General features: G+C 50.1%; 2 protein-coding genes and 1 long non-coding RNA gene across 5 annotated transcripts in view; 1 reads left to right on the top strand and 2 right to left on the bottom strand.

Annotated features, from left to right (window-relative positions):
* The window catches only part of LOC100596228 (steroid 17-alpha-hydroxylase/17,20 lyase), a 32,301-nt gene that overhangs the window by 6,213 nt on the left and 3,961 nt on the right, over positions 1–22,127 (top strand). The window contains exons 7-8 of one of the 2 annotated variants that reach the window (XM_003255408.4): positions 780–883; positions 1,406–1,861. In XM_003255408.4, coding sequence (XP_003255456.1) covers positions 780–883; positions 1,406–1,689 — 388 coding nt within the window. In that variant the 3' untranslated portion in view covers positions 1,690–1,861. Of the gene's footprint in view, positions 1–779; positions 884–1,405; positions 1,862–22,127 lie in introns of those variants that run through there. The other variant, XM_030807636.1, reaches the window with a different exon arrangement.
* Positions 284–4,912, bottom strand: LOC115833431. Its single transcript, XR_004028866.1, has 3 exons — positions 4,877–4,912; positions 1,445–1,587; positions 284–793 (listed from the first exon to the last, which is right to left on the bottom strand). It is a non-coding gene; the product is annotated as an uncharacterized LOC115833431 (long non-coding RNA).
* The window catches only part of WBP1L (WW domain binding protein 1 like), a 76,615-nt gene continuing 70,115 nt past the window's right edge, over positions 15,628–22,127 (bottom strand). For both annotated transcript variants that reach the window (XM_003255410.4, XM_003255409.3), the window contains exons 3-4: positions 21,884–22,045; positions 15,628–19,320 (exon numbers count right to left, since the gene is read on the bottom strand). In XM_003255410.4, the coding sequence (XP_003255458.2) occupies positions 18,584–19,320; positions 21,884–22,045 (899 nt within the window). In that variant the 3' untranslated portion in view covers positions 15,628–18,583. The remainder of the gene's footprint in view (positions 19,321–21,883; positions 22,046–22,127) is intronic.

Below are 22,127 nucleotides of genomic sequence, written 5' to 3' on the forward strand. Positions count from 1 at the left end.
AAATCATCCTGCCGGCCGGGCACAGTGGCTCATACCTGTAATCCCAACACTTTGGGAGGCCGAGGCGGGTGGATCATGAGGTCAGGGGTTCAAGACCAGCCTGACCAATTGGTGAAACCCTGTCTTTACTAAAAATACAAAAATTAGCCATGGGTGGTGGTGCGTGCCTGTAGTCCCAGCTACTCAGGAGGCTGAGGCAGGAGAATCACTTGAACCAAGGAGGCAGAGGTTGCAGTGAGCCGAGATCGCACCATTGCACTCCAGCCTGGGTGACAGAGCGAGACTCTGTCTCAAAATAAATAAATAATTAATTAATTAAATAAAATAAAAATCATCCTGCCCCCAGCCCTGTGGCTCCATGTCTCTACCACCTACAGACACGCAATGACTCATCCACAGATCTGCCTGACTTCCCAGAGAAGCTTCCTGCTGCCCTCAGAGACATGTGGTGCGGGATGAAAGGCTGCGAGCTCCATGCTCCAACCAGCTGCAGCACGCACATAACATGCACCGCAGCTCCAAACGCACACCCACATCCACTGCCAGACACCAAAGTCCACAGACACAGGTGTTCAGACATAAGCGCCTGTTAGGAGGGAAGGGCTGGAGAAGGGCTGGATTTAGATTTGATCTAGCAGAAGCTGAGGAAAAGATGACTGAGTGGGAACGAGGGAGTAAAGGGCACTTTCCTCACGGCGGAAGAATGAGGGGGCATGAGGCTGAGCAAGGAAGGGAGTACGATGTCCCAGACCCACTTTTCCTCTTCCACTCTGGAGCAGCATCGGTGAGTTTGCTGTGGACAAGGGCACACACGTTATCATCAATCTGTGGGCGCTGCATCACAATGAGAAGGAGTGGCACCAGCCGGATCAGTTCATGCCTGGTGAGTCTGTCCTGTCCTGTGCCCTGGGCCACACAGCGAGCCTGGATTCTGCTCCACCACCCCAGTACCCCTTCACCTCTGCCAAGCTTGCTGCTAGACAACTCTTGGCTCCAACTATACGGACCTGTTGACACCCTCATCCTGCCATAGACTTACCCAAACTCTTCACAGCTGGGTTTCCCCCGCTCTTCTTCCAACCAACTGCAAATTCACCCTCCAAGAAGCCCTCTACGCCTCTGTCTGCCATTAAGTCTGTCCCTTCTCCCCTCGGGTGGTGCTATTTTCATAGGTTAATTCCACCTCTTTTCCATCCTTCCTGAATATTTCATTTCCTCTGTGTCATTCAGGGCTACCTGAAAGCAAGGCTGTATCTCTCCCCAGGCAGGGGTTCCCCCATAATAAGGCTACATTCTCAGATCGGGGTTCCCTGGGCAGGGCCATGTCTCCCCCTCAGCCAGGGCAGAACCTTGCTTCTCCTCCCTCCTGCCCTAGCCCCTGGCTGATGCCAGTCCTTGCCTGCAGAGCGTTTCTTGAATCCAGCGGGGACCCAGCTCATCTCACCGTCAGTAAGCTATTTGCCGTTCGGAGCAGGACCTCGCTCCTGTATAGGTGAGATCCTGGCCCGCCAGGAGCTCTTCCTCATCATGGCCTGGCTGCTGCAGAGGTTCGACCTGGAGGTGCCAGATGATGGGCAGCTGCCCTCCCTGGAAGGCAACCCCAAGGTGGTCTTTCTGATCGACTCTTTCAAAGTGAAGATCAAGGTGCGCCAGGCCTGGAGGGAAGCCCAGGCTGAGGGTAGCACCTAAAGGCTGTAACTCACAGCCCCTGTCCACCCTATGTGGCCCCACAACACAGATTTAGAAATGCAACCCCCCACCCTTCTCCGCCATTCTTCCCTGCTCCCAGCCCACTCCGCCTTCTTTTTCAGCCTGTGGCAATGCCAGTGATGTGCATAAACAGTTTTTTTTTTTTCCATAAGGTCCCTGAGTAGTTCATTTATGTATTCATTTGCTCACTCATTCTTTCAACACAGATTTTATTGAGCACCTACTATGTGCCATTCACTGTCTCAGGACACTCGAGCTCTGTGGTCTCTGAAGCTTACATTCTAGTGAGGGCTAACAAGTGAATAAGTTCAGAGACTCGCAAGTGCTTTGAAGTCAATCATAATTTGTGTGATGTGATGAGAAAATGGCAGAGGCAGTGGGTGGCTGCTTTGAACAAGGGGTCAGGAAAACTGTTGCATGCTGAGAGAGAAGCAGGTAAAAAGGCCTCCAAGTGGGAGAGGTCAGCATGGCCAGTGAAGGGGAGAGTGGGCCCTGATGGGGTCAGAGTGGACATAGTGGTCTGTTCCCACTGTAGCTGGGATTACAGGAGGCCAGGAGGGAGGTTGGGTTTTATTCTAATTATGACAGGAAGTCACTGGAGGATTTTAAGTATGTAAGTGGAACGATCTGGTTTTTTGTTTTTGTTTTTGTTTGAGAAGGAGTTTCGCTCTTGTTGCCCTGGCTGGAGTGCAATGGCACGATCTTGGCTCACTGCAACCCCTGCTTCCTGAGTTCAAGTGATTCTCCCACCTCAGCCTCCCAAAGTGGTTTGGATTATAGGCATGAGCCACTGTGCCCGGCTGGTTTGTATTTCTAAAAGATCACTGTAGTTGCTGTGTGGAGACTGTTCTGCTAAGGGATGGGAGTGGGAGCAGGGAGAACAGTTAGGAAGGAGGCTGTTGGTCTGGTCCAGGAAAGCCAGATGTTGATGAGTTAAACCATGGCCACAGCAGTGCAAACAGTGAGAAGTGGTAGGATTGAGTTTATCTTTTGTTTTCTGTTTGTTTGTGTGTGTGTGTGTATGTGTGTGTGTGTTTGTTTGTTTGTTTGTTTGTTTTTTGAGACAGACTCTTGCTCTTTCGCACAGGCTGGACTGCAATGGCACAATCTGAGCTCACTACAACCTCCACCTCCCTTAAGCGATTCTGCTGCCTCAGCCTCCCAAGTAGCTGGGATTACAGGCGCCTGGATAATTTTTTTATTTTTAATAGAGATGGGGTTTTGCCATGTTGGCCAGGCTGGTCTCGAACTCCTGACCTCAGGTGATCCCACCTCAGCCTCCCAAAGTGCCAGGACTACAGGTGTGAGCCACCAAGCCTGGCCTGAGTTTATATTTTGAAAGTAGGGCAGGCCGGGTGTGGTGGCTCAGGCCTGTAATCCCAGCACTTTGGGAGGCCAAGATGGGTGGATTGCCTGAGGTGTGGAGTTCTAGACCAGCCTGCCCAACGTGGCAAAACCCTGTCTCTACTAAAAATACAAAAAAATTACCTGGGCGTGGTGGCGGGCACCTGTAGTCCCAGCTACTCGGGAGGCTGAGGCAGGAGAATGGTGTGAACCCGGAGGCGGAGCTTGCAGTGAGTGGAGATCGCGCCACTGCACTCCAGCCTGGGCAACAGTGAGAGACTCCGTGTCAAAAAAAAGACAAAAAGAAAAGAAAAAGAAGTAGGGCAAAAGTGTTGTTTGTTTTGATCCAAACAGGCTTCACTTCACTGCATGTTACCTCACAGGTTCGACCTTGGGGGAGTGTATGTGACCCACAGACTGGACCTGCCGTTGCCATCCCTCTGTCTTGGTGTGCAAAGACCAAGACTGGTGTGTCCCCCTTTCCTCACCCTTCCCTGGGGTAAACACTGCCAGGTAAGGGCTTCTACAGCTGTCTTCTGCAGCAGCGCCTGGGTTCCACCTCCTTCTCCCCACTCAAAAACCCCAGGAAGTCTGTAAAAGCTTCCTCACTAGGGCTGGGTGCAGTGGCTCACGCCTATAATCCCAGCACTTTGGGAGGCCGAGGCAGGCAGATCACGAGGTCAGGAGATCGAGACCATCCTGGCTAACACGGTGAAACCCTGTCTCTACTAAAAATACAAAAAATTAGCCGGGCATGGTGGCAGGCGCCTATAGTCCCAGCTACTCGGCAGGCTGAGGCAGGAGAATGGCGTGAACCCGGGAGAGGGAGCTTGCAGTGAGCTGAGATCGCGCCACTGCACTCCAGCCTGGGCAACAGTGTGAGACTCCATCTCAAAAAAAAAAAAAAGAAAGAAAGAAAGAAAGCTTCCTCACTAGAAAATGAAGCCCTGACTCCTTTATATCTTGAAACTGGTATATTTAAACCTTGGTCATTGGCCAGTCTGCAAATGAATGTCCTGAGATATCCCGGAAGAAACTGACCCTTTTAGCCTAGAGAGAGGCCCCATCCCCAACTCTCTGGTGCCAGCCAGACCAGGGTCAGATCATCAACAACCCAGTCCTTCCCCTCCGACTAGACAGAAGGACCTCAGCAGAGCATGGCTGATACCCTGCCTAGCTAAGTCTTAGAGAGAAGAAGTCCCTATTGGGAGCGAGACAAGGTTTTCAATTACAATACTACCTTCTTCCTTATAAAGAGCTTTGTTAATCAGGTGGCAGTGGACAATTCCCTACTATCCCCTAACTCGGTCTTGGCCTTCATCTGCCATTTACCCTGGGACTTTGCTAAAGAGCCTGTAGGAGGCCAAGTGTGGTGGCTCATGCCTAGAATTCCAGCACTTTGGGGGGCCTAGGCAGGAGGATCCCTTGAGCCCAGGAGTTCGAGAGCAGCCTGGGCAACAGAGTGAGGCCCTGTTTCTACAACAATTAAAAAAAAAAAATTGGCTGGGCGCGGTGGCTCATGCCTGTAATCTCAGCACTTTGGGAGGCCAAGGCGGGCAGATCACAAGATCAGGAGATCGAGACCATCCTGGCTAACACGATGAAACCCCGTCTCTACTAATAATACAAAAAATTAGCCGGGCATGCTGGCAGGTGCCTGTAGTGCCAGCTAATCGGAAGGCTGAGGCAGGAGAATGGCATGAACCTGGGAGGCGGAGCTTGCAGTGAGCAGAGATCGTGCCACTGTACTCCAGCCTGGGTGACAGAGCAAGACTCTGTCTCAAAAAAAAAAAAAAAAAATTACCCAGTCATGGTGGCATACCTGTAGTCTCAGCTACTCAGGAGGCTGAGGTGGGAGGATTGCTGGACCCCAGGAGGCCGAGGCTGCAGTGATCTGAGATTGCGCCACTGCACTGCATCCTAGAGCAAGACCCAATCTCTAAAAAAAAAGAAAGAAAGAAGAAGGAGGATTAGTCTTTCACTTTCCTGCCATTCAACATTCTGGTTCAATAGTTGGAGAATGAAAGAGTGGATATGTGTGTTGGGGGACAGAGTGAGAGAGAGAAAGAGATGAAGATATATGGGAACCTATATCTATATATGGGAACCTATATATGGGAACAGATATAGATAGATGTAATATGCACCAGGTCAGTATCTGTCAAAGTGTGGCTCACAGACCCCTTGAGCCAGACTCATCTGAGAAACTTACTTAAAAACACAGACTCTGATCCCTATCTTTCATGCATTGAGTACACTCTGGGAGCAGGGCCTGGAAATCTGCATTTTACAGGCTATCCAGGTGAATCTTGTACACACTGCCGCGCACCCCCACAAGAGTTCTCAAGTGACATTGTGTGAGATTCCTGCAAACTTGGGATGTTTTCCATCCCAGTTAAACCCACCCATCACTTCCACAGAGGACACAGATCTTCTGCTAATTGCTTATCTCTCCATCACTAGTCTACAAAATGCCTTTCAGGCCAAGCACAGTGGCTTACACCTGTAACCCCAACACTATGGGAGGCCAAGGTGGGCACAATGCTTGAGCTCAGGAGTTTGAGACCAGCCTGGCCAACATGGTGAAACCCCATCTCTAGCTGGGCATGGTGGCGCACATCTGTAGTTCCAGCTACTCAGGAGGCTGAGGTGGGAGAATCGCTTGAACCCAGGAGGTAGAAGTTGCAGTGAGCCGAGATTGTGCCACTGCACTCCAACTGGGTGACAGAGTGAGTGAGAGAGACGCCGTCTCAAAAAAAAAAAAAAAAAAAGCCTTTCAAATTCCGAGCAAATCTGAAATACTTAACTTTCCTCCAGCCAATCTTATTCCCCTCTGCTTTGAGCTGAGGATAGCTTGACTCAATCCAGCACCCAGCTGATGGGGGCAGAGGAACTGGGAGAGGGAAGGGACAACCTCCAATATAGCCTTTCTCTTGGGCTCACTGTGGTGTCAGCATCTCTCCCAGGCTGCTTGTGATGGGGGCTGGGGTCAGCTGCCCACAAGCTCTCCTATGGACTTCATTTTTTTTTTTGAGACAGGGTCTCACTCTGTCACCCAGGCTGGAGTGCAGTGGGGCAATCATGGCTCACCGCAGTCTGGAACGCCTGGGCTCAAGAGATCTTCCTGCCTCAGCTTCCTGGGTAGCTGGGACTACAGGTGTGTGCTACCACTCAGGCTAACTTTTAAGTTTTTTGAAGAGATGGGGATCTTATCGTGTTGCCCAGGCTGGTCTCAAATTCATGGCCCCTAGTGATCCTTCTGCCTTGGCCTCCCAAAATTCTGGGATTACAGATGTGAGCCACTGTGTCCTGTCTAAACCTTCATTTTGAAGATAAGGAAACTGTGGGCCATTGTGGGGGCTGGGGATAGGGTATGACTTGCCCCAGATCACACAGCTATGTAGCAGCAGGGCTGGGACCAGAACTCAAGATTTCAATGGTGCATGGTGAGGAGCCAGCCGTGCTTTCCCACCTGTCCCCTGTGGTCATGCAGAAGGGCTCTTGGGATGTTTGGCCAGGAGAGTACCTTTCAGGCAAGCTGAGTGACCTTTTAGAAAATGACTTTATGAACTTTGACTCCTGCCCAAACTGTGCTCTCCCCTGTCTGGAAGGCCTTTTCACCACTGATCTAAACCCACCCACCTTGAGGCTCCGGCACACTTTTTATGACTCATGAGTCCACCATGACCATCCCTCTTCAGCACTCAGCTTCTGTTCCTTGGTAGTGAACCTAAACAGAACCTTGGCATCTGAGCATCTGCCTGAACTTGAAATGGGTGGGGCCCCCCACGGACACTGTCCACCTCCTGTACCTCTGGAGTTCAAGACTGAGCCTTCTCATGTTCTTTATCTTGCATATCAGCACCTGACAAATAGAAGGGTAGACAAACAAGAGTGATGCAGGACAGGCAAGCCCTAAAATTGGGGCTTAGCCCAGGAGGGTTCTTGGCTTCACCCAGAAAGAATTCCAGGGCAAGCTGGTGGTGGTAGCCAGCAAGCAGCAGTGCACAGAGCAGCAGAGGTACTGCTCCTTGTGGAGCAGGGCTACCCAGGGGCAGTGTGCCCAGAACAGCAACACAGGGGCAGGACTGCACTCATATGGACATCTACGTTTAATTATATGCAAATTAAGGGGTGGATTATGCAGAGATTTCCAGGATGAGGGTAGTAACTTCCAGGTCATCAGGTCGTTGCCATGAAAAGGGATGGTAACTCTTAGGTTTTGCCATGGCAATGGTAAACTGACATGGCACACTGGCAGGCATGTCTTATGGAAAGCTGCTTCTGCCCCCCTACCTGTTTTAGCTAGTCCTTAATTTGGTTCCATGTCCGAGCCCCGCCTCCTACCTCAAGAGGACTGAATCAAATGCTCTAAATCACTTGGTTAATTGGCCCAATGATAGTAAATAAATTCTATCTCCTTATGCAGAAGGAAGCCCAGATCTTTGACAAAACTGGAAGTTCTTTGCCAAGACCCCACAGTTAACCGTCTGAGCCTCAGACTGTCCTTAACCAGTGGTGTGATGATAAATAAATGTTTAACAACCAGGTCTGGGAGGGGCGGGGGTGTGTGGAATAGCCCTGATTTGTAATGTTTGCTGATTACTGTGGTGTAGATACTCCCAACATGACCAATTTTAAGCTACCAATCTGATGCCAGTAAGCAGGGTTGGAAAGAGACACATAGTAGCATTATATGTTCTTTACCGTTGTTATTATTACATAGTAAATGCCATTATGTAGTATTTCCACCATACTGATACTTAAATGTAAATAACCTCAAGGGCACAGATAACAGTAACATGTAGTAAAATAACTAGGAAATGATCAGTTTTGAGTATCTATTACCTTTGTTTTGAATATAACTCAATTGTAGGTTTAAGTTTTTTAAATTGGCTGTTTCATATAAACAGCTCATAAAATTCCTGAAAATTTAAAAATTAGTTCTAGTGAGCTATTAAGAGCCAACCCTCCCAGGAGAAATGGGCCACTCTTGTCTTAAAGAAAAGCAGTTCTTGGCTGGGTGAAGTGGCTCATGCCTGTAATCTCAGCACTTTGGGAGGCCGAGGCAGGTGGATCACCTGAGGTCAGGAGTTTGAGACCAGCTTGGCCAACTTGGTGAAACCCCGTCTCTACTAAAAATACAAAAATTAGCGGGGCGTGGTGGCATGCGCCTGTAGTCCCATCTACTCGGGAGGCTGAGGCAGGAGAATCACTAGAACTAGGTGGAGGTTGCAGTGAGCCGAGATTGCGCCATTGCACTCCAGCCTGTGTGACAGAACAAGCCTCCATCTCAAAATAAACAAAAAACGAAAAGGAGTTCCTGACCTGGGGACAGTGGCTCACCACACCAGCACTTTGTAATCCCACCACTTTGGGAAGTCAAGGTGGGTGGATCTCTTGAGCTCTGGAGTTCCAGACCAGCTGGGCAACAAGGTGAAACCCCGTCACTACAAAAAAATACAAAAAATTAGCCAGGTGTGGTGGCACATACCTGTGGTCCCAGCTGGTCCCAGTTACTTGGGAGGCTGAAGTGGGAGGATCACATTGAACCCAGGAGGTCAAGGCCGGCAGTGAGTGCGCCACTGCACTCCTGCCTGGGTGACATAGCAAGACCTTGTCTCAAAAAAAAAAAGAAAAAAGAAAGAAAAGCAGTTCCCCTGAGTCTCCTTGTTGACAGGAGGGAAATCCTTCCCTATTGTGGGAGGGTGAGTGAGTGAATGTTCTATCAGCCTCTGGTGGCCACAAAACCTGAGGCAAATGAGGAGCCCTCTCTGCAGTCACACTCATAGATATTAGCGCCCTTCTCTGGAGGGTGGGGATCCAGTCACAGAGGCCGTGCAGTGGGGTAGGAAGCGCAATGGATAAATTGGACCCAGACCACCCCGGTGCTTGGCCCTAGCTCCCATTTCCTGGCCCTGGATCTTAGGCCCCTAACTTCCTGAGCCTCAATTTCCCCATGGATAATGTGGGGAAACCTAACACCTGCGCTGCCCATCTTCCGAGGCTCTGGTAAGGATGAGAGGCAGAAAAGAGTGTGTGGGCAGGAGAGTCCCACAAAGACAGGAATACAAGTGACTCGAAGTCAGGTTGCAGAGACAAATCCTCCCAGTGTTGTCGTTTACAGACTGAGTGGCCATGGACACCTTAGGTGGCCTTAAGCCTCGGTTTTCCCATCTGTAATATGGCAGGGGCGGGTGGTGGGGAGCTGGGATGTTTGTGTCATAGCGTTACTGTGAGGATGAAATGTGAAACTATGAAATACATTTAGTGCCTTGATAAATATTGGGTTTCTCATTGTTGTCTATATCCAAACCCACGAAATGAGTCCTTCTCAGGGTTTTATACAAACCTCCCCAAAAGCCACCAGTTTGGTCAGGAGGGGGAGCAGGTGTGTGCAGATGAGTCCCTCCACAGGATGGAACCCTGGGGAACCCACCCTCCCCGTTCCATCCCCGCAGGGCCCACTACAGTCCCTGGCCTGCCACCTGCCCACTCCGTCCCCGCAGGGCCAGGGCTGACGGACTGCCGGGGAGCGGGTGGAGAACCCAAAGACAAACTCACGGCTCCAGCACAGGTGTTCTGTCACAGTTTCCATGGGATTGGGTTTCTTGAGACTTCTTGGTGAGAAAACACGAAATGAAGGGAATCTGAAGCTATGGTGAGGAACAGGCTTATAACAGAGTAAAGAGAGGCCAGGTGTGGTGGCTCATGCCCGTAATCTCAGCACTTTGGGAGGCCAAGGCAGGCAGATCACCTGAGGTCAGGAGTTCGAGACCAGCCTGCCCAACATGGCGAAACCTCATCTCTACTAAAAATACAAAAAATCAGCCGGGTGTGTTGGCGGGTGCCTGTAATCCCAGCTACTTGAGAGGCTGAGACAGGAGAATCACTTGAACCCAGGAGGCGGAGATTGCAGTGAGCCAAGATTGCGCTACTGCACTCCAGCCTGGGCGACAAGAGCGAAACTCCGTCTCAAAGAAAAAAAGAAAAGCCAAAAACAAACAAACAAAACAGAGTGAGGAGAAATTTCAGGTCAAACAAAAATCCTCTTCTCCCCTCACACACACAGAAAGCTGTACTTTCATCACCTTGGAGGAAGAGCAAAAACACTCTTTCAAGGAAAAGAGACAAAGAAGATCCAAACTGTAACTCCTGAGAATTTTACAATGTTTCCAAGGGGTTACACCCTCCCTGGAAGTTGACATTGGTCCGAATACTGGTGGCAAGCAGCGTCACCTGTCCCGGGGTGACACCATTTTAGCACTGAGGGGCTCTTGGAGGTAAAGCCTGGCTGGGTGTGGGGGGTCTGCCCCCTGGAGCAAGAGGAGGTAGGGTAGCTCCTGAGGAAATGGTGTCTGTTTCATCTTTCACCATGTTACTCTTAGCTCAATATATTGTTCTCTAGTTCTCCCTCACCTTTGAAAAGAAATCACTTTGGGAGGCCAAGGCAGGTGGATCGCTTGAGCCCAGGAGTTCAAGAGCAGCCTAGGCAACATAGCAAAATCCTGTCTCTACAAAAAATACAAAAATTAGCTGGGCATGACAGTGTGCACCTGTAGTCTCAGCTACTTGGGGAGGATGAAGTGGGAAGATCACTTGAGCCTGGGAAGTCGAGGCTGCAGTGAGCTGAGATTGTGCCACTGCACTCCAGCCTGGGCCAAAAAAGAAGAGAGAGAGGAAGAAGTCACAAGTTCTTCATGTGGCTTTTGAGTACCTACATTACAGCTCTTCACTATCTAGCCTTCTGGTTATTACATTGGCCTTGGAGCCAATAGACCTGGCTTCAAATCCTAGCTCTGCCATTTATTAGCTATGTGATCTTGTAAAGTTAGTTAAGTCCTCTGGATGCCACAATCCCATTAATAAAGCAGGAGTAATTGCAGCCTATATACCTCAGAGACCTGTTTTGAGGCTACATTTTTTTATTTTTTTGAGATGGAGTTTTGCTCGTTGCCCAGGCTGGAGTACAATGGTGTGATCTCGGCTTACTGCGACCTGAGCCCCCCCAGGTTCAAGCGATTCTCCTGCCTCAGCCTCCTGAGTAGCTGGGACTACAGGCATGCACCACCACGCCTGGCTAATTTCATATTTTTAGTAGAGACGGGGTTTCTCTGTGTTGGTCAGGCTGGTCTCGAACTCCCGACCTCAGGTGATCCGCCCACTTTGGCCTCCCAAAGTGCTGGGATTACAGGTGTGAGCCACCGTGCCCGGCCTGAGGCTAATTTTTTTTTTTTTTTTTAATGTAGCTAAGATGCTCACACAAGACCAGCATTGTGGAAACCATCAACCAACAAAACAATAAAGACAAATTAAGTTAAAATATTTTGCTAGGTGCAGTGGCTCACGCCTGTAATCCCAGTACTTTGGGAGGCTGAGGCAGAAGGATCATTTGAGCTCAGGAGTTTGAGACCAGCCTGGGCAACACGGCAAAACCCCATCTCTACTAAAAATATGAAAATTAGCCAGGCATGGTGGTGTGCGCCTATAATCCCAGCTACTCAGGAGGCTAAGGCAGGAGAATCACTTCAACCCGGGAGGCAGAGGTTGCCATAAGCCGAGATTGCACCTCTGCACTCCAGCCTGGGTGACAGAGCAAGACCCCATCTCAAAAAATAATAATAATAAAATAAAATAAAATATATGACCTGCCTCTCTCTCCAGTTTGATCTCTTGCTACTTCCCAGAATGCAGTGATAAATTGCTCGCAGCTTTCTACATGCCATGCAGAGTCTCCTATTCTAGGCCTCCCATGCTTTTTTGTGCTTTTCAGCATCAGGCACATAGTAAGCACTCAATAGTCTGCTGAAAAACATTTGCCTAGAATTCCCTTGCACCTTTCTTCACCTGATAAACTCAATTTAGAGGTATCTCCTCCAGGAAGCCTGCCTTAATCCCTAGTTTGGCTAAATTCTCCTCTGTGCACACATGCTTCGTGGTGTTTTCCATGTGGTACTAAAACTGCCGACATGCCTTCCTTCCTCTCGAGAATACCACTAGCTCTTCTAAAGAGGAGCCAGGGCCAGGCATGGTGGCTCCACACCTGTAATCCCAGCACTTTGGGAGGCTGAGACAGGCAGATCACTTGAGGTCAGGAGTTTGAGACCAGCCTGGCCAACATGGTGAAACTCCATCTCTACCCAAAATACAAAAATTAGCCAGGCATGGTGGTGCACATCTGTAATCCCAGTTACTCAGGAGGCTAAGACAGGAGAATCGCTTGAACCCGGGAGGCAGAGGTTATAGTGAGCCGAGATCGCGCCACTGCACTCCAGCCTGGGTGACAGAGCGAGACTCTGTCTCAAAAAAAAAAAAAAAAAAAGGAGCCAGTCCTAAGGCATCTTTGAATTCTCATGCCTTGACACCTGCTAGGTGCTCAGTAAAGGCTTAGCTCTTCAGTGAGGCCACACTTGCCCCCAGGCCAGAACCCAAATCCTCCCAAGACCCACAACTCTTCCCAGCAGGTTCAGCAAGAAGCTACCAACCAAACCCACTTCTCCCTCCTTTTCTGAGTCAAACCCTTGTTTTCGCCCGTGGCTGAAAACAGGAAACTGAAGAATGTGGAGTTTCTTGAAATTCTTGTTCACCAAAAGTACTCTGTTTTGTAGTTCTGGGCATTGGTACTGTCGCCATCTGTACTTGGTCACATGGGGCAAGAGAGACAAGCAACGTCATAATTCATTACAGAAATAAGGAACTCAGTGACCCAGCAGCCTGGGGTCCAATGGCATGGCGTCCCCTCTACACCTGGGCACCCAGGGTACATGCACAACCTCTGGTAACCAGCCCCTAAGAGTTACACCATTTTGTTTTTGTGCCACTCAGATATTAGCTCAAAGAAGGCAAGAATGATGTACTCCCGGTTCTTTCCTGTGGTTTTAGAACTCTCTAGATGCTAGTATGGCCCTACTGGGGTTGCCTGAAGGAACCCAACAGTTTAGAAAGAACAAGTCAGCAACCACTCTGCTAGTGTCACCGAGGGGCCAGGAATGTCCTCTGCCAGAGGGTCAAAGACAGGGGTGGGGCATGTCTGGCTAAAACTGGCCTTCAGAAAAAACAGGGCTGACTGCTGGACAAGCCAGGGCCTAGGGAGGACAACACTCACTTGCCAGCACCCCCAGGGCACAAGCCCACCAGTGAGCACTCCACTTATGGAGGCAGGAACCCCTTCCTGGAAGGTTCCTAGGACGTGTACTACCTTGCTTTGCCCATCCGCAGTCTTGCTGGGTCTGGGTGTCCTCCTGGGCAGAAGTAGCAAGCTGTTCTTCAAACAAGGACTTACACCTGGCTGGGCGCAGTGGTTCATGCCTGTAATCCCAGCACTTTGGGAGGCTGAGGCAGTGGATCACTTGAGGCCAGGAGTTCGAGACCAGTCTGGGCAACATGGTGAAACCCCATCCTTACTAAAAATACAAAAATTAACTGGGCGTTGTGGCAGGCATCTGTAATCCCAGCTACTTGGGATAAATATTGGGTATTTATCCCAAGTGAGGCAGGAGAATCACTTGAACTCGGGAGGTGGAGGTTGCACTGAGCAAAGATGGCACCACTGCACTCTAGCCTGGGCAACACAGCGAGACTCTATCTCAAAAAAAAAAAAAAAGGACTTACACCTAAGAGGTCAGTCTTAAGCAGATGGTAAAACGAACAAAGGAACTCTCCTTGTATTAGGAAAGAATCACTGGCCCACAATGACAGATTCTGGCACACTGGTGGCTTCCTCACTACCTAAAATCAGCTCCGAGACCTCTTGCTTGGCATTCAAGACCTCAAACTACCTCCCACTATTCCCTGAAAAGCTCTGAATCTGTACCATTCACTTCACCTCAAACTTAACTTACATTGTTAATTAACTATTTCACACAAGTATGTTTTGTCTTTTTTTTTTTTTTGAGACGGAGTTTCACTCTTGTTGCCCAGGCTAGAGTGCAATGGTGTGATCTCAGCTCACCACAACCTCCACTTCCCAAGTCAAAGCGATTCTCCTGCCTCAGCCTCCCAAGTAGCTGAGATTACAGTTGCATGCCACCACACCTGGCTAATTTTTTAATATTTTTAGTAGAGACAGGGTTTCTCCACGTTGGTCAGGCTGGTCTCGAACTCCCAACCTTAGGTAATCCACCTGCCTCAGCCTCCCAAAGTGCTGGGATTACAGGCATGAGCCACCACACCTGGCCATGTTTTGTCTTTCTAACTGTAAGTTCTACAGGGCAGAGGCCTCATCTTCTATCTCTTTGACATTATCCTGAGCCTCTGACACAGTGCCAGGCAGAAAGTGGCCAACTCGATACATTATACTGTGTGTTAAATTCCAAGGCCAAGCATATACCCCCATGTCTATCATATCAACAAAAAAGATCTCTCAGAGTGCTTGCTTTCTTTTAAATGCCATGTTTTGGCTGGGCACAGTGGCTTACACCTGTTATCCCAGCACTCTGGGAAACCAAGCCAGTGGGATCACTTGAGCCCAGCCTGGGCAACATAGTTAGACCCTACAGGATCACTTGAGCCCAGCCTGGGCAACACAGTCAGACCCTACCTCTCTCTCTCTCTCTCTCTCTCTCTCTCTCTATATATATATATATATATATGTATTTTTTTTTATACAGGGTCTTGCTTTATTGCCTAGGCTGGAGTGCAGTGGTGTGATCTCAGCTCACTACAGCCTCCACTTCCTGGGCTCAAGCCATCCTCCCACCTCAGCCTCCCACATAGCTGGGACCACAGGCGCACAGCACCACGCCCAGCCAAGTTTTGTATTTTTTGTAGAGATGGGGTTTTGCCATGTTACCCAGACTGGTCTCAAACTCCTGAGCTCAAGTGATCTGCCTAGCTTGGCCTCCCAAAGTGCTGGGATTACAGGCGTGAGCCCCCTTGCCCAGCCCGTCTCTATTATTTAAAAAATAAAAATAAAAAAATAGCTGGGCACAGTGGCTCACGCCTGTAATCCCAGGCCAGGGTGGCTGGCCTGTTATCCCAGCACTTTGGGAGCTCAAGGCAGGTGGATCACCTCAGGTCAGGAGATAGAGACCAGCCCGGCCAACACGGTGAAACCTCGTCTCTACTAAAAATACAAAAATTAGCCGGGCATGGTGGTGGGCACCTGTAATCCCAGCTACTCAAGAGGCTGAGGCAGGAGAATCACTTGAACCTGGGAGGTAGAAGCTGCGTGAGCCAAGATCGCACCACCGCACTCCAGCCTGGGCAGCAGAGTGAGACTCCGTCTCAAAAAAAAGCCATGTTTTAGCAACGGTGTATCTGACAAAACTTGTATCTGCTTTCTCGGGATCTGATTTTAGCCTGTTTGTGGGACTTCCCAAAGTATTCCAAACATCAGGAACACACCCTGACAGAGAGAGGGGAGGACTCCTCAGGACAGAGTGTGGACCCAGCAGCACTGTCCAGCTGCCCTTGGCCCTGTGGTTTCTCTTTGGCCCAGGGCCCTATCCTCAACCACTGTGTGACAACCTGTCAGTCTCTGTGTGGAGAAAAGTGCTTGTGGTTTAGGATCTTGAGGTGCAATTCCCTGAAGACTGAGAAGAAGAGGGAACAAAGTGCGGCAAGAAAGGGCAGTAGCATTTTTGGGATCAATTTTTATTTGGGCTTCTCACAGTGGTTAGAGCCACTCTGTCTTCAGAACAATCACAGCACAGGAAATGCGTCACTGAGACTGCCCAGAAAAGTCTGACCAGCTGAATCTTATTGCTTAAAATACACATATTCACAATAACTGACAAAGGGTAACATGCCTCACACAGGAATGTGTTCGCATTTGCAAATCTTCCGACTGGCTGTAGCACCAAACCCTCCACCAACCCCGTCTCATTCACGTGGAAAACCAGTCTCAGTCACATCTCCCTGGCCCCCTAACGATTCCTTCAGCTCCCTATTAAATCTCTCTCTGAGCAGGGCAGTCTCCTGTAGCAGGGGCCAAACTGTGACTTGGGAACCAAGCCCAGCTCCGCAGGTTGCATTTCCGTCTTCTCGTGCCTTTAGGGTAGGACGCTGCAGTGAGTCCCACAGTTAACACTTGCCGAGGTTCCCACTCTAACTGTGGAAGGGAACTTGAGAGGGTCAGAACTCATCCATTTGATCTGTTAACTGAAAAAGGATTCAGTTTGGTAAAACTTGTTCACCTTTGAGACACTTCAGTGAGTTATTTGGGATTCTTAAAAAAAAAAAGGTGGAAGGAAAGGCATCTGAGGGCTGTGACACACTCCGGCCACCTCTGGCCACACATCAGCTTGCTTGCGCCTGTTGGACTCACCAGAGGGAGGCAGGCCCTGCGGCTCCTCTAGAGCCTGCAAAGCCTCCTCCTGGCAATTCTGGGCAGGGCCGATGTCTGGGCCACAGCTAGTCCAAGCCTGTCGTTGAAGACTCAATCAAGCTTCTGTCTGAAATTCCACCTTCTTCTGTCCCAAGTGGTTGTGGACACCCCCGGGGGCTGGTACCGAGGACCAGCAGCAGCCGAGGGAGGCAGACAGGCTCAGAGCACACTTCCATTTATAGGGAATAGAACGCAGGCCTCCGAGTGTCCACGGAGCAATGTGCAAATCGCAGTGATGAGTAGAGTAAAACCTCTACTTCGAGCACAGTATCTCTGGCAAACACAGGGGACTGCAGTCGACAATGCTGCGGAGTACACCCGAGTACACAGTCAGACATTTGTTCAGTAAACAGTAAATGCGTAAGATCAATGACCTTGAGAGGCCTGTCTGTGCTCCAGACGTGTGGTTCACGTGGGGAGAATGGCTGCCACTCAAAGTATCTTCACAGGAAAACAGGGCTTGAGGCTCACACACAACGGACAGACACACACGGCTCACCCAAAAAGTCACTGTGTACGGACTTCACTTTGTTCAACATGGATTTTGGTTTTGTGGAATCCAAATGCAGACACTCGTTTACCTCACAGCCTTGGATTTGTCTGTTTTTGGACATATATATATATATATATATATAATTTTTTTTTCTTTCTTTCTTTCTTCCATAACATCAATGATTCATCTGAATATCATCATCGTTCAAGAGTTGGGGGAAGAAACAGACTCTTCATATGCACAGGGCCGGGTGGGGAATGTTTGTTTTGGCTGTTTGCTGCCTCCATTCAGATTTTCCTATCGCAGCTCAGCTGGTGACCTGAAGCCGAGCAACAGGCACAAGGGTCCCCAGGGCCTTCCGGACGGCTGCTTTCACCTCCTGCCTGGGCCACCAAGTCTCTACACAGAAAAATGGGTCACCCGACTCAAAAGGGGTGGGGGCAGAGGCAGGGACAAGGCATGAAAACCACAGATAACCAAGGTATTTCTTCCAAGTGGTCAGTTTAAAACAAACAACCGCCACCAAAAAAAAAAAAAAAAAAAAAAAAAAAAACCCACAAAAAGTATTTATTCAGAATCAAAGACAAAATACTGTGTGAGAGCCAGGCTACAGGGGCCCTTTCTCTGGGGCCATCACTTCCTCAGTCCGCTGTCTGTTTCCTCATACGGAACAGTGAGATGTGAAGGCCCGCAGGGCGTGTGCCTGCGATGCAGGCTGACACGGGTCACCTGTGAACACAGACTAAAGGGCAGAGAGGCAGAGAGCTGCACCTCTATCCACTGCTGCGGCTTTGGGCCTCCTGCTCACAGAGGTTCCAAGACAGCCTCCACCCCAGCCTTCACACAAGACATCTTCTGGCTCAACGGCAGCCAGGTTCTTTGAAGGCCAACTTGGGAAAGAGCCACAAATGTCATTTTCCAGAAGAGAATTCTTGCCTGCCCACCGGTGAAGTTCTTGTTTTCAGCTGTCGTTTGTTTGTTTTTAGAGGAAAAAAACAAACAAACAAAGAAAAGGCAGTATAATCTTTCACACCAGAACCAGCCTGTGGCCAGCCAGAGCCCAAGGGGAAGAGGCCCCTCAAGGACGCATGGGGTGCATCGATCTTGTCACCTGGAATTTGACAGATCAACAAGCCCCTACCAACCTATCATACAACGGCCCAGCAGCTCTCATCCTCCCACAGGATTAGCTCAATGCTGGCTTGGCAGACACTGGCAGCCACAGTGACAAGCCCTGGGCCTCTGTGGGCTTCCTTCTTCATCCAGGGCCAAGATGGGCTGCCTCTCCTGGACTGAGACACAGCAACGTTCTCTTAAACTAGAATCAGAGCACAGACCTAATCCATCACCAAGAATCATGTCAGGGCACAGTCCCGGCCTCCTTCCTGGGGGGCTTTTAAAACACATCTCTCTGACCCAAACAGGTAGGTGAGATTTGCCTTTAAAGAAAGGAGATGGAGTTAGGGTATGAGGAATGAGTCACAGAACCAACTTAGCCCTCCACAACACTGTGCCCTTGTGGAGGAAGAGGCATCCACACCCCGAACTGTACCTGGAGATGGAGGAAAATGCAGGAGAGAAGGAAAACAAACAAAAAGGAACCAAGTGGCTGTACTCTGAAAGTCTTTGAAAGTCACTTAATGCTTCTCTCGTGGTTCTCCCCTACCCTGGTTGCTTTGCCAAGTTCCTGGGTGCTGGCAGGGCCTGCTCTAGCTGGGGGAGCTGCTGCTCTGGGAGTTGGGAGAGTCCTGCTCATTGATGGTGTTCAGCAGCAGGCATGCGGGTGGCCGTGGCAGGTGTGGATGCCCAGGCTCTCGAGCCTGCTCCTCGGAGGGCTGGCAGAGGCCTTCCTCCTCGTCACCAGGGGGCCGCACATGGCAGCTGTCGCAGAAGTCCAGGGGCCCATCCAGAGCATCATCGATGAGCGTGTTGAACTCTTTGAGGTCATCGTCATGGTGGCCCCGGTTGCACACACACACTTCAATGCCTGAGTCACCTGTGAAGCGGCGATGTCTCCCAGGTGTCTTCTCTTTGCTGTCGGGTGCGCCGTGTTCACAGCTGTCATCTTTCAGCAGCTCCTCCCTACATTCTGCATCCTTGTCCAGGAAGGCCCCTGGGTCCAGCTCCCCCAGGCCAGCCACAGAGCCACTGGTCTCCATCCCCGGGGCTTTGGTGGCTGCTCGGTCAACTGGTAGGTCAGAGGGCTCAGGGTCAGCGATGCTTGGGGGTCTTGTGCTGCTTCTGCTGGGCCCAGACAAGGGGCTGCTCTGTGCCCCCTGGGATGCCCTGGTGGGATCGATGCCTGGGGGACTGCCACCTGCAGGGCCACACTGTGGAGGCAGCAGCTGCTGCTGCTGTAGCTGGAAGGCACTGTATGGTGGGGGAGGAGTTGGAGGTCGGTTCACCACTTCCTCATAAGGAGGTAGTAAATAGTTTGGCAAAAACCCTAAAATGGGGAGGTAGGAAGGAGAAATTACTGCACTGGTCATTGTTCTAGGGCAGACTGCAAAGCTCCCACTGAACATTTGCATTGTCTCTTCCCACCCAGAGCACCCACCAAGTGATGGCCACAGCTCTTGGTTGTGGGCAGAGGAGAGACAGCTGCGAGCAATTCTGCAGAGAGGGGCAGTTTGGCAAGGGCCTAACCTAGCTTCTTGAAATCTGAGAGCCCCTAAAGCTGCTTCATAGGCAAGGACTTCATGCCTGTTGGGAGTTAAGGCAGAGAATTAGGCAAACGTGGTAGATGGCCAAAAAATAACTTCTGCCTGGAATGGACCCATTTCCACATGCACGCGAGTCTCATGTTCTTGCTTAGACTGTGTCCTTCATCCAAGTCCCACAGGCCTCAGGGCCAGGGTCCCTAACTTAAGACTTCTTAACTACTCTTCTTCCTCCTAACCTTCCAAATGCACTATGTAGGGTCTTTTGCTAGGGGGTTAGATATCTCTGTTGTCTCTAGTGTGGCTGGAGGTGGTCTGGAAACACAAACCAAGCTTCACCTTGACTCAGATCAGGAGCAGATGGGTGATTGGCAAAGGTAAGGGGCCTCTGCCATCCAAGGCTTATTAAAAACATGCTAGGTGGGTTCTTTTGAATGTGCTGAATGCCTTATGACACAGATAATTTAATTATAACATTACTAACATTTATTGAGCACTTACTATATGCCAGGCACTGTACTAAGCACTTAACCCCTCTAGATGTGGAACTGAAATAATTGTGGGCTGTCACAGTGGCTTACGCCTGTAATCTCAGCACTGTGGAAAGCCGACACAGGGAGACCACTTGAGCTCAGGAGTTTGAGACCAACCTGACCAACATGGTAAAACCCCATCTCTACTAAAAATACAAAAATTAGCTGGGTGTGATGGCATGCCCTTGTAGTCCCAGCTACTCGGGAAGCTCAGGCACAAGAATCACTTGAACCCCGGAGGAGGAGGTTGCAGCGAGCCGAGATCACGCCACTGCAGTCCAGCCTGGGTGACAGAGAGAGATTCTGTCTTAAAAAAAAAAAAAAAAAAAAAAAGAAACAATTGTAAAGAAACAACTGTGAAAGTTTATTTTGTAGAATACACTGTAGACTGGCTTTGGAAAAGTGGCACAGCTGGGCCTCCACTGACCATTTGAGAGGACACATGTAAGGAGCCCCAGGGAAGTCCGGGAAGTGCTCTTCAGAGAGTCATTAACTTTCTTGGTGCTCAGAAGTCCCAATGCCACCCCCCAACCTGCCCCTTTCATGGCAGCCTCTGCTCAGGCATATCACACAGAAATAAGCAAAATGGGAGGAATTCAGGCCAATGAACCCCAAGTCTCAATTCACTCATGTTATATACTGACTCCTGACCTCAAATGATCTGCCTGCCTCAGCCTCCCCAAATGCTGAGATTATAGGTGTGAGCCACCGAGCCTGGCCCACAATTGTTTCAATTCCACATCTAGAAGGACTAGGTGCTTAGCATAGTACCTGGCATATAGTAAGTGCTCAATAAATGTTAATAATTATTGTTCTATTAACTGACTATCTGCCATTAAAGAGAGAGAGAGATGGAGGAATGGAGGGAGGGAGAGAAGAAGGAAGGGAAAGAAAGGAAGGGTAAGAAAGAGGAAGGAAAAGAAAGAGGAAGGGGAGGGGAGGGGAGAGAAAGGAAAAGAGGGGAGGGAAGGGGAGGGCAGGGGCACAGTGGCTCACACCTGTAATCCCAGCACTTTGGGAGGCTGAGACGAGTGGATCACTTGAAGTCAGGAGTTCGAGGCCAGCCTGACCAACATGGAGAAACCCCGTCTCTACTAAAAACACAAAAATTAGCTGGGTGTGGTGGTGCATGCCTGTAATCCCAGCTACTTTGGAGGCTGAGGCGGGAGAATCGCTTGAACCTGGAAGGCAGAGGTTGCAGTGAGCCAAGATTGCGCCACTGCACTCCAGCCTGGGCAACAAGAGAGAAACTCCATCTCAAAAAAAAAAAAAAAAAGAGAGAGAGAGAGACAGAGGGAGGGAGGGAGGGAGGATGGGAGGATGGAAGGAAGGAAGGAAGGAAGGAAGGAAGGAAGGAAGGAAGGAAGGAAAATGAGGGAGGGAGGGATGGAAAGGCAGGCAGGCAGGGAAAGAAAAGAAAAGAAAAGAAAAAAGAAAAGAAAAGAAAGAGAAAGAGGGAGGGAGGAAGGAAGGGAGGGAGGGAAGAAGGAGGGAGGGAGGGAGGGAAGGAGGGAGGGAGGGAGAGAGGAAGGTAGGTAGGCAGGTGCTAAAGAAGCAGAGATTCAGCCAGAACCCAGCCATTATGAGCTCTGGAATGGCCCAGTGGCTTCAGGGAACTGCATCCCTAGCACCTGCTCCTCTGTGCTGAAGGAGTGTCCCCTTGTTCCTGTACTTTCAAGACCTTGCTCTACAGAGGGGCAGGGAGAGGACAAATCCCCTATGCCTACAGGGGCCCTGGTCACCAATATTCAGTGTGAGCCCTGGGTCTGTGCACCTGAGCTCCTGAGGGTGGGTATGGGGGCTTGGGTGTACGTACTGAAATAAAATGGCAGCGCTGAGTAATTGTGGGCTTCTCGGTAGGCGATCAGGTTGATTTCATGTTGCCGCTGCTGGGCCTGAAGGCGGTGCTTGGCTCGGCGGTGGTGGCAAACACAGCAGCAGCTCAGGATGATGATGATGGTCCACACCAGCCAGAACCCTGGGGGGTGGGCAAGGCAAGACAGAGAGGCACACAGTGAGTACCAGCCAGAGGGGCAGCTTGTGGAACAGGGAGGTCCCTG

The sequence above is a fragment of the Nomascus leucogenys genome, chromosome 3, assembly GCF_006542625.1.
Source record: "Nomascus leucogenys isolate Asia chromosome 3, Asia_NLE_v1, whole genome shotgun sequence".
Classification (NCBI taxonomy): domain Eukaryota; kingdom Metazoa; phylum Chordata; class Mammalia; order Primates; family Hylobatidae; genus Nomascus; species Nomascus leucogenys.